At 45.6% G+C, this 11,914-nt stretch overlaps 1 protein-coding gene across 1 annotated transcript; it reads left to right on the top strand.

Annotated features, from left to right (window-relative positions):
- LOC142455441 (beta-defensin 106A-like) lies at window positions 1–3,203 on the top strand. The gene is made up of 2 exons (XM_075557192.1): window positions 1–49; window positions 3,049–3,203. The coding sequence occupies exons 1-2, from the start codon at window positions 1–3 to the stop codon at window positions 3,201–3,203; spliced, it is 204 nt and encodes a 67-aa protein (XP_075413307.1).
- The last annotated feature ends 8,711 nt before the right edge of the window (window positions 3,204–11,914 follow it).

Raw genomic sequence — 11,914 nt, 5'->3', positions numbered from 1 at the left:
ATGCGGACCTTTCTCTTTCTTTTTGCTGTTTTCTTCTTCCTGACCCCAGGTAAAATGAACGTCTTGCAGGAATGGTGTTAGAGATGATGGCCCAGAGAGAGGGTCTGTCTTACCGAGCATCCCAGAGATTGATTAGCCCTTGGTGACGCAGAGCGAGAGGCCCCGGGGCCTCTGTGGGGGCACATTTGCCACAGTTAGTTAGCATCTTCCTCCCAGTGGTCTATACAGTTAGCGTCTTCCTCCCAGTGGTCTATACAGTTAGCGTCTTCCTCCCAGTGGTCTATAAGTCATGTGGCGTTCCCATTATTTTGTAGGATGAGCTGCTTTTGTAAATTTGACTTGTCATGAGTTTGGATAATCAAAGAATTGCCTTTTGGTTGCTGGCCTTATGCTCATCAGGAGAGAGAAAGAGAGAGAGAGAGAGAGTTGTAAAAGCCAGTGCTAAAGCTTAAGGGCTATTAAAAAATAATTGTGGGAAGATTAAGGCAGGGAAGTGAAAGAAACTGAGAAATTAAAGATGGAAGAGAAAGAAATGGAGCTGACAGCTGGCTATGTATTTAATGAACACTCCCTCTGCGATCAGTGTGATATTCGGTGAAAAAATAGGAATTAAAATGGCATTCTGTAACCACACGCTAGAAGCTATGTAGATGAGAAAAACCACTAAAAATGCCTATTTAATTCTCCTTTAAGGACAGTCACAATGTAATGATATGCAGAGGTGTTTTGTTTTTCCTTTTTTTTGGTCCAGAAGGCCCATTTTATGGAGGTAGAAATTGAAATTGAGGCTAAGCAATTATTCAAATTCATCTGGATATAGTCAGGAAGGAGTGAGGCAGAATTAAGCCTGACTTTTTCACAACGAAGGAGTGTAAGATGACCTCCCTTTTTCAAAACTCCCTTCACTTTCAGTTATTCCCAGGAACACCCAGTTGCTTCAGTTGGCTCTTTCTGAGGTCTTTGCAGAGATTTAAAGGAAGGGCTATGAGGAGCCATAATAAGCCCAAATTTGTGCGAGATGTTAAACCCTCAGCTCCCTGCCATTGAGTCAATTCCAGCCCACAGGACAGGGTATAACTGCTTCAGTGGCTTTCCCAGACTGTAACTCTTTTATTTATTTATAATTTTTAAAAAATTAGTAAATATACCATATCATTCCACATTTCGATCACATCAAGTAGAATTGTACAACTGCCACCACAATCAGTATCCTGCAACTCTTTACGGGCGTAGAAAGCCTCCTCTTTCTTTCTCAGAGTGTCTGGTTTCAAACTGCTGACTCAGCAGTTAGCAGCCCAGTGTGTAATCCACTAAGACACTGATGTTAGTGAGAATCTTCACACCAGTTGTACACATCTCTGGTCTGTGAGACACCTGTGTGAACAGAATCTTTCCCAAAGATACGAGGTTCTCAGAACTACAGCGAACCATGCTATGCTCATTCCACAGGCTCTGACATAAACATGTGGAAATCCACTATAGGTATCTTTTTCAAGTTACTGATATAAAAACAAGATCATATAATGACTTAACACTATACAAAATTACCTAATGTATCCAAGTGAAACTTAGTTATTCACACACCCATACAGAAACTTCTAGATGATCTCTGTGATGGCATATTAGAGGCTTTGCAGCCATGACTGCTCTTTCCCACCGCTACTCCCAGAGGTTGCCTGAGCCTTCTCTGTGGGCTGTATGTCCAATAAAATTTTCCCCTAGTTAGGGTGAGTTCCAACCTAAGCTAGCCTTACAGCCTTAGGAGAGTAGCGAGCATAGACACCTACAGTGGGGATAAAGCCAACTGAGCTTTAATATTTCGGGAGTGGGGCGGATATTTATGTTTGCGAATGTATATATTGGTGCTAGACATTGTTAGTGTTGATAGTAATCCATCCAATTGTAGGCTTTAGACGTATGTGAACCAGGTCATCTTCGTTAATTGACATTAAGTGAAATTTATGTACATTTGCCAAGTATGTTACATATCTTCAGACCAGGCAACTCTTAACATGTCAATTCTGACAAGGAGCGGTGTCTGATCTTCACTTAATGCAGCGGTTCTTAACATTGCTTCTGATGTAGTCATCCAGCCAGACCACAACGACATGAGAGAAATCTTGGGGTACCACTCACAACTTTCTCCCTTTTCCTGCTCCAGGTCACATGCTGGGCACAACTGTCACGTTTGATGGAATGTAGAGGAGAAATCAGACTAAACATTCTAAATATTTTAAAATTCCCTACCTACTATAGTAAGGAACGCTGGTGGCGTTGTGGGTGAAGGCTGTGGTTGCTAACGGAAAGATCAGTGGTTCAAACCCTCAATTTCCTCCAAGGGAGAAGGAAGAGTCTCAAAACCTTCTGGAGCAGATCTACACCACCCTATAGAATTGCCATGTTGGAATTGACTTGACATGGGGATAGGTGAGGGCTAGTGGTCAATTTGTTTTCTTTCCATAGAAAGCATGATTTCTCTTCACCTCGTGGAACGTCCGTGTGTGCCAGAGTACCAGCTTGAACTTGGTTCCGTGGGCTTTTCAAGAGATGATTGCTTTCCAAGGTGCCTTTGAGTGGGATTGAACCTCCAGCTTTTGATTAGCCAGCAAATGTGTTATCCATTTTTAGCTTACAGGCGCTTCTTTCTCGATATTTATCTTTTTACACTCCGGTCTTGGTTTATCTCCTCAATCTCAAGTCTTGCAGAACATCATGTTCCATGAAGCAATCCTTGAGCGTGTGGGGGAGGGGTTTATAGCAATGAGTTGGCAATGACCCCAATAGATTTTGATAAAAAAACAATAGCTTCTGTGTTCCCACATCCCCACAAAGTCTAACTCAAAATGTTAGGCGATAAATCTGTCTTGCTCGTCAATCACTGTGTGATAAAGAGAAATATCAGATAGAAATATTTTTCTTAACGGCTCATTTACTAGTTAGAAAAGTCAAGCTTGTAAATAAACCTTCACCAACTAGTCATAAGATTGTACCTGGTAACCAGACAACTCTGAGACGAAAATAATCTAGGTGGCTCCTTCTTTTGTGTAGCCGAGAATGGATTCGTGAATGGAAAGTGCTACTTCTTAAAAGGAAAATGTCAGTCTTCTTGTGCTAAAAATGAAGAGCTTGTTGCTCTCTGCTGGAAGAATGAGAAATGCTGTTTGAATGTCCAGCCATGTAAGAAATCAGAAGCAGAGAACTGAAGACGTCTCTTCTACAAGAGTGGCCTAGCTCTTTCTCTACTCAGACCTCTGGTCTCTACTTTAAGCAGACACCTCAACAAAAATAAATGGTTGTCATTTATCAGTTTGTCAAGTGCTTCATTTAGAAAGGTGGCTATGACCAGATGACTCTCTTGGCCCAATTTTCCTGGATTCTGAGCTACCACAATTCTTCAAAAGTCACATCAGATTTCTCTAACAGGGAAGCTAGAAACGACTGCGAAGCAGTCTAGGTGGCCTGTGTTCAGGCAGTGCAGCTCAGCACCCTGTTGAGAAAGAAAGATAGCTAGCTAGTGTGCTAATAAGCCAAGGAGCAATTCCGTTAGATAAACTTCTCTGTAGTCCATCCATCAAGGTCTCTAGTGTGTCACATACCTGTCTGAATTTATCATCTTGACTTCACACTCTAATTGGGGCCAGGAATCATGTCTCTCATATTTCCCCCACATGCTCAAGTCTAGGATCTAATCTGTTGATCAGGAGCGGTGTTATAAACATCCCTGTGAGAGCCAGTAGCACCAGCTACTTGGCTCTCGGTCTTAGACGGATTATCTAGACCCTTCAGACCTAAGGAATTGACCAGTTGTTGTTATTAGGTGGCCTGGAGTCAGTTCATATTCACAGCAACTCTGTTTACAACAGAACAAACCCGCCCAGCTCTGCGTTGCAGCCAGTGTGTGAATCCATCGTGTCCCGGGTCTTTTCTCTTTTTCCCTGCCATTCTACTTGCAAAAGGTAGGATGCAGATTATTGGCATTGTGAACTATTTATACCATTGGACCTTGGTGTCCCCTGAGGCTCTGGTTCTGATTGGCCAGTGACTTTGGGCATGAAAGCAGTTGTCAGTCAAAGCGGGTGGACGGGTCACATCTTTCTTCCAGGGACTATCTGCGACTGCGAATGCAGTTACCTGACAGCCACTACCTAGTGCTCCCTCGTCATCTTCCACAGCATGTCTTTTCCACCGGAGAGTGATAGGCATCAGCACCGACTGGATGCCAGTTTTGAAGGCTCCCAAGACACAAAGGCAATGGAAAGAGAAAACTCAAGTCAAAGATCCCTCTAGAAAGAAACCAGTGTCGCGGGATTAATTCTGACTCACTGTGACACCTGTGGGTTTCAGCGACGAATTGTGCTCCACGGAGCTCTCACGACCATGGTCTTTAACAAAGAGATTGTGAGCCCTTTCCTTGGTGGGACCTTGGGGTGGGTTTGGATTGCCGACCACTCATCTGTGCTTACTAGTTCGTGACACTTGAAGGGTGTTAATACCAAGCTCTAGAAGGAGGGGGATGGTTATGGTGGGTGTTGCATATTTGGGGGTGTTGCATGTTTGTGGGTGCTGAGGTCTGTGTCAGGAAAATGCGTAGGGAAAGCAGGATGTGGGCACGAGAGGAAAGGAGTAGGTATCTGTGGCTTATAATCAATGGTCTCCTCTTAATCCCTTGCTGTTCTTTTGGAAACTTTGGCACTCACCCACACTCAACTCCACAAATTGGTGCCCGTCAGGTCTGGAAATGGGTGTGCATCGGGTGTCTGGATTGGTGCAGTGTCAATTGTTTTACCCTGGAACTTAATGATTGCTTAGGTTGCATTTTTCAGTGTGAAAAATGAATCCCCAACCTATCTTCTCTCTTTTGCATTTAGTTTATTCAGATTGTACTACACACAAAGTGGGGTTTGGTCCTAGATTTATCATGAAGCAGCCAAGGTGGCCCAGTCATTACGCATTTAACTGTTAATTGAAAGCTCACCAGTTCAAGCTCACTAACTGCTCTGTGGGAGAAAGACTTGGCAGTCTGCCTCTCTAAGGATCACAGTCTTCAAATCATTTCAGAGCAATTCCACTCTGTTCCTCAGGGTCATTATGCGTTGCACTGGATTCAGCAAAGAAAGTCATAGATTATTTTTGTTTGGGCTCATTCTGGTTCAGTTTTGCCACTAGGCTGTTGTAAGATTTTAAGCTAATAATTTTCCTTCGCTCATTTTCTTTAATCTCCCAAGTCTGAAACAAGATGGCTAGACTAGTTGACCTTCCAAGGTCTGCTTGAAATGGTCAGACTAGCATTTTGATATCCAGAGTCTTTTCTTAGCTTATTGTGCTTCTAGGCTAATTTCTAAATTTCCTTTTCCATGAGCTCCCATACATGCCTTCTTTTCCGTCTCTGGCTCCAAGCTGCCCAGCGGCTGTCTGCACACACACCAGAAGTCCTCCCCAAGGTGTGCACAAGGTAGCCCCACAATTGTCATGCACAATGCTTGTACCTCACTCCTTTCTCTTTCATCTTCTGTTTTGACCACCCGGGCTGCCTTCCAGTGGAGGTTGCAGCTAAAGCAGACTTTCCCACCGATCACTACTGAACACATTACTCTTGTCACACAGCGTTTTTCATCCTCATCTGCACCCTGGCCCAGGAGCGCTCACATACAGGTGCTAGAAAAAGGAGACAACAAAAACCTGGCGTAGGATAAACAAGTGTAAGTTAGCATTCAACTTCTGCTTTGTTGAAAATACTGAGCTGGGGAAGGAAGGGCAGGGTCTCTGGGTTCACATGAAACCAGGGCGCTCAGCCGAGCCTTGGATCTCAGCAGAGGAGGCCATAGGCAGCCTCGATTATCATCGATCATTGCCCAATGTTCTCCCATTACCTCCCCCAAATCTGATTCCCTGACAAATGCAGAGAGATATTCCTCTACATAATGACCTCAAGGGAATTCCCTGCAGAGGGATGTTATTTTGTTTGACTCACCGTGTAGTGTAGTTTCCACTTCTACCATCAACCTTATATCTGAGTCTGCTGACACTTCTGTAAGATGCTACCAGTTTACCTCATAAGGCGATTTACCTAAATCCTCATAAGGTGATTTAAAGCACTGCTTTTGACCTCGGATAGCACATCCTGAGACTTTGAGTATAAAACTCTGTGTCTCCAGTGATGATTGCTCACTGATCTAGGACAAGGACCCAATCATTAGGATTCTGCCAAGGCCCACACCCTTCTCTCTTTCTCCCTGGTGATTGGACCAGTGCTCTGCTGCCTGAGCTAGTCCTTTACCTCCACCGTGTGCTGCACTATTGTGGGCCAAGCCAACCCGTGGATCCTGTTGCCTTGCATGGGTACATCGCTAGAGCTTGAGGCTCCATCGAGACATGCTTTGCCCCACTTTGCTAAGTTCCCACACTACTGGCTTCTGTTGCACCTCAACTTCTCATCTTCCTACTGTTACTGCCCCACCCTGCTTGTCTTGCCTGAGGACAGATTCCACCTTGACCTTGGACTAGCAGCCCATGTGACTTGGAGGACCTTCAGGATATTAACTGTTCCAGGAAAGTGAGTTAAACTGAGCCCTCTGTACTGCTGTGTGGACTAAGTAGCTTTTATATCCCTTCTCGCTGTAAACACACACACACACAGACACACACACACATACACACGTATATAATCATAAGTGTCCTGGTTTTGTTTCTCTAGAGAACCCTGCCTAACACAATTATGAATGAATAAAATGGTACCTAGAGGAAAATAGTTTGGGGATGTAGCTCCAGGTAAGGCATAGATGAGGAAGAGAATTTCTCTGACACCTTGGCATGTAGGTTGAGTGCTGAAGGTTCAAAGAAACCATCCAAGGGAAGTGGAGACAGTGTGTCACCGGGGGATGGGGGTGGGAGGTCAGAGTGAAGGGCACCAAAATGATCCCACAATCCACTGCTCCTTTTGAGTGGCAAGGCTAGTAGGCTAAACAGTTGCCGGGATTTTAAGAAAGAACATGACATGGATCAATGTGCCATCTTCTTTAAAAATCATGTTGAAGGGGGATTAGATGGCCAAGGCAATCAAGTGGGAGAGTGGGTAAAGGTTGTGAGTGTTGAGGACACCCAGTCACATATATCAACCACCTCGACTCCTTGGCATCCCCTATAATTAATTGTAGTCGTTTCCTCGGAAAACAAAACACAGCCAAAATCTGCTGAGAAAGCCTTGCCTCCTGGTCCTAGGGCACAATTACTCATACCGACTGTTTGTGTTGTCTAGTGAGAAGCCACAGTAAGAAAAAAGTGGTTTGCGGTTATGGAACTGCGCTTTGCCGGAGGAAGTGCGGAAAGGATGAAAGCATCATTGGAAAGTGCTTCAATGCCTACTCATGTTGCTTGAAAAAGTGGAGTGTCCATCCGCTGAATAAAACTGTTTGTAAAACTAACAGCAGAGTGGTCATCCCAAGCCCACCAGCTGCTCAGCAGGAGAAAGCGGAGTTCATCTTCGAACGTAAAGGTTTCCAGTCTCTCCAAAAGCATACCACTTCAAAGTCAGCAAGAGGAAGGTGAGAGGGACCACTCTCGTAGAGCCACACAATCTCTGAACCGATAGGAGTTTTGCTCTGTCCCATAGGGTTACAGCGAGTTGCTGGCACTGGGTTAGGTTTTGGATCCTAGAGCAGGGGAACGTGGGAAGTTTGTGTGTTTCTTTGGGAGTACTTTGCACTTAGAGCATCCCCAACTGCAACCATGCATTTAATTTATGAACAAGGCTTTTCCTGAGAAGTGCAAAACCATCATCAGCAATCACAACAGAACAGCCGGGTCCAAGCCTCTAAGTAAGCCCTAACTACCAAACTCACTTGATCGGGGAGGACAACAAGGCAGGCTGAAGTGCTGAATTCAACACTTCAGTAGCTGGGCTGCGAACATCCAGCCCTCCATCAGCTCAAGTGAAATATCAAAAAATGGTTTTTGCTCGAATGGAATTAATATAGCTTGATAACATTGTTTTCACTTTTTGATTAGAAGTTCTACTCTGTAGTTATATAGGTAGGCCATTGTTGTTAATTATAAATGAAAAAAATCAAGCCAATATTAAGTAATTTGTTTGTTAAGTAATTATATGTAAAAACCTAGAGCTTGGGCGAGAAAAATAAAAGAGATAATATGTGAGAAAAAAGGTTGGCAAATATGATTCAATCTGGTTCCCAGGAGCGTGTGGGAGAGAGAGGAAGGTGAGTTATTGGTCAAGGTGACCCTGAATTCTTAAAGAAGATGGTGAATGGTGCTGGCAATTGCACCACATAGAGAAAGTAAATAAAGTTAGTAAATTGTACACGTAAAAAGGTTAGAATTGCAAATGCTTTGCTATTTAGAAATTTACCATATTTGAAAAAAATCTATCACACATGGAAAATTCTTCGAATATTGATAAGACCAAATTGGTTTATTTTATATCTGTGTCAACATTTCCTAAATGTATAGCATATTCCAACTGCAAGCCATTAATATGTCCAATTCAGATTGTTCTACAATTATTGTAAAGTTTAATTGTATAGTATATGTTAGAAAATAAATGCATACTCAATTGATGTATGTATGGATTGTGATAAGAGTTGTATGAGCCCCAATAAAAAGATTTATTAAATTTAAAAAAATGTAAGGGTTAAATCAAGTGGGTGTTTGTGGAGTGTTTAATCCAGCAGATGGCAGCAGAGGCACTTACAATCTCAATAGACACTCAGGGTCCAAGCCTCTCTAGGTGTCTTCTAACTGCGGCCCCGCGGGACACATGCGGCCCACCAAGGACATTTATACAGGCCGCCAGGTGTTTTTGCCCATTTTGTTTTTTACTTCAAAATAAGATATGTGCACAGGAATTTGTTCATAGTTTTTTATTTTAAACTATAGTCCGGCCCTCCACCGGGTCTGAGGGACAGTGAACTGGCCCCTGTTTAAAACGTTTGAGGACCCCTGCAGCTCTAAACATCAAAGTCCCTCGCTCAGGGGGACAACAATGTAGGCTGAAGTGTCAAATTGGGTTGAATATATATACATACCAACCACCAGTACTTCTCAGCAGTCCCTATAATTAATCCCCGTCATTTTCCTGAAAAGTGTGGAATGAGCTGCACCTGGCTCACTATTCTGTAAGCTGGTTGAGAAAGAGGTATAAAAATAGGGGCGCACTTAAGCAAAAATATTCATTAAAAATAGAGGTATTGGCATATTTACATATATTTACATGACAATACATTGAGGAAGTGGATGGACTTTGGGCCTCTGCTCAAGCTCTCCCTCCACACAAGAACACTTTGCTCTAACCACCTGGCATTCTGTGATGCTCAATTTTCTGATATGATCAATGAAAGACAAAATGTGTGCATAAGCAAATGTGGTGAAGAACTCTGATGGTGCCTGGCTATCAAAAGATATAGCATCTGGGGTCTTAAAGGCTTGTAGGTAAACAAGCATAGAAGTAACAGGCTGACATGGAAGAAGCACACCAACCTGTGTGATCATGAGTTGTCAACAGGATCAGGTAGCAGGCACTAGAAGACCCAAAACAAACACACAAGAACATATTGTTGAGAACGAGGTGGTCCAGAGCAGAGACCCAAAACCCATCTGTAGACAACAGGACATCCCCTCACAGAAGGGTTACAAGGAAGGGATGAGTCAATCAGGACACAATACAGCACTGATGAAACACTCAATATTCCTCTCGTTCTTTGACACTTCCTCCCTCCCCACTATTATCATGACCTCAGTCCTGCCTTTCAGTTCTGGCTACACTAGAGCATGTACACAGTTACAGGTAGAAGCTCACGACACACAGAATCCAGGTCAGATAAACCCCTCAGGAACAGAAATGGGAGTAGCAATACCAGGAGAATAAGGGGAAGGATGGGGTATGCGGGGAGGAAGGGGGAACCAATCACAATGATCAATACATAATCCCCGCCACCCCTAGGAGGATGAATGACAGAAACATGGATGAAGGGAGATAGCAGTCAGTGTAAGACAGAAGTTGGAAATTGGTGTGCTGTGGGGGACCTCAGTGGGCACCCTAGAAGAGATGGCCACTTCTTCCTCAACAGGAGGGGCCAGTGGGACCTGGTGCCAGGATCTGCCATGATCATGGTCTTTCTGTGAGGACCACAGCGAGGAGAACCTTTGCCCACCTGGGAGGTGGCCTTCCCACCTCCACCTGCTGGACTGGGGCCCCCATCCACCAAGTCATGGAGGCACAGTCTGCCCTCTGAGACCACCTCCCCACCACCCCCTTCACCCTAGCCCACAGCACTTGTCTCCCAGCAGGCCCCCCTCATCACTGCCCATGGTTCCTGGGCCCCAGACTCTGAGCAGCGCACTGAAGACAGGCCTGCACTGGGGCCACTGAGCTGAGTTGGGGGACTTTGTGGCAGAAACACCCTCAGAATCCATGTGACACCCCGACATGGGCTCTCCCTGAAGCCCAGGGGCTCTGGTTAACGGGTGCAGCAGCTCTTCAGAGATCCATTCTCTGACCGGCTTTCCTAGGACCTTCTCCAGCAGGACTTGGGACAAGGTCTGCTTGGCACATACGAAATTGTGCTCCTTCCGGAGACCCCGTGGCCAAGGAAACAGACAGGTAGAACTCTGGACACCAGCGAACAAGGCACCTCCTGGGCAGGTGATGTGCTCCTTGCTGTCAGCTGTCAGCACCATGTTATCTGCATTGGGCATTTGTACACCAGGGCTGGCTTCAAAAGCATTGACAGCACCCAACAACACATAGCACCACATTAAAGAAAGAATGATAATCTGAACAGACAGCCATTGACAAGCTCCATTCTTTCTAGAGAAGATGAGGGATTAAAGTGGGGCATGTCTGCGAGCTTTGTGCAGTGTCAGGAGAGACAGGGCCTCTCAGGAGTCAGGCAAGGGTTGGAGCAGGCCAGGCAGAGGGCGGGGGAAGCCCCTGAAGTAATGGACTCTCTGTCTACACAGGCCAGTGGCAAAGCCTTCTGGTTAGCACAGAACCATATCTGAAAGAACCAGATGCTGTAAATCCTCACTCTTCTCCCAGTGGGAGGTGTCTTTGTTATGTTAACGAGGCTGCCCAATTAACATAACCAATCATTTTGAGTAGCCATGAGCAGACCTGCCACAGATGCAAACACACCGAGATGGAGATGCTGGGCTGTGAATATGGCCAAGGAGCTGACAAGACACAAGCCCTATCCCCGAGCCTTCCTCTAGAGACAGGGCCTCAGACAGGGCTGAGAAACCACGTGTCCCTCTGTGAGTGTCACTCCCTGTTGGTATTGCTGTTACAGTGCAGGAGCTGAGGAAGACACCAGGCAATCCCAGGTCAGAATCTTCTGCCCAGCAATCCCGAGCCGTGTTCTGATTGTCATGGTCAGGGGGTGGTGGGAGACTTTTTACCACTGCAGTTTCCTTCCTCCTGGCTCATCCCGTCCCCGGTGGTCACCAGGCCCTTGCAAACACAGCTCCCATGTACGGTGCACACAGGTCACAATGGTCATGTGCACAGCAGCCTCACCTCTCCCGTGGCCTGGCTTCTTGCCCCTGGCAACGCAGGGCTTTTGTCATTGGTGACACTGGCACAGAGAAGCAGGGCCGGTCTGAGAGAGGCCAGTCGGCCGGCCGTGAGACAGCTGCTGCCTCACTTTAACTATGCTTCCGTCGGGGAGCTGAACGCTCAGGACCAGTCTATGTGGGATGCACGAGTCCTGTCCACGGTGCCCACGCAGCCATGCAGGAGGCTGAGGCTGGCTTCCAGAGAACTCCCAGGGCTGAGGACAGAGGGGGTCCATGCAAGTCTTTGGTGTGTACCAAGCAATGTGTGTCTTCACATATACACTGGGAGACCCTGCCCCAAGACCTGGCTCAAGACCGTGACCAACTAAGACCCTCATCCACGGAGAAC

Source organism: Tenrec ecaudatus, chromosome 8 (assembly GCF_050624435.1).
Source record: "Tenrec ecaudatus isolate mTenEca1 chromosome 8, mTenEca1.hap1, whole genome shotgun sequence".
Lineage (NCBI taxonomy): Eukaryota > Metazoa > Chordata > Mammalia > Afrosoricida > Tenrecidae > Tenrec > Tenrec ecaudatus.
This window is presented reverse-complemented; position numbering and strand designations above follow the sequence as displayed.

Bases quoted from the DNA above. Each gene is read 5' to 3' on its own strand.
- LOC142455441 (XM_075557192.1), top strand. From the start codon at position 1: ATGCGGACCTTTCTCTTTCTTTTTGCTGTTTTCTTCTTCCTGACCCCA. The intron at 50-3,048 runs GTAAAATGAACG...TCTTTTGTGTAG, and splicing joins TTTCTTCTTCCTGACCCCAG to CCGAGAATGGATTCGTGAAT.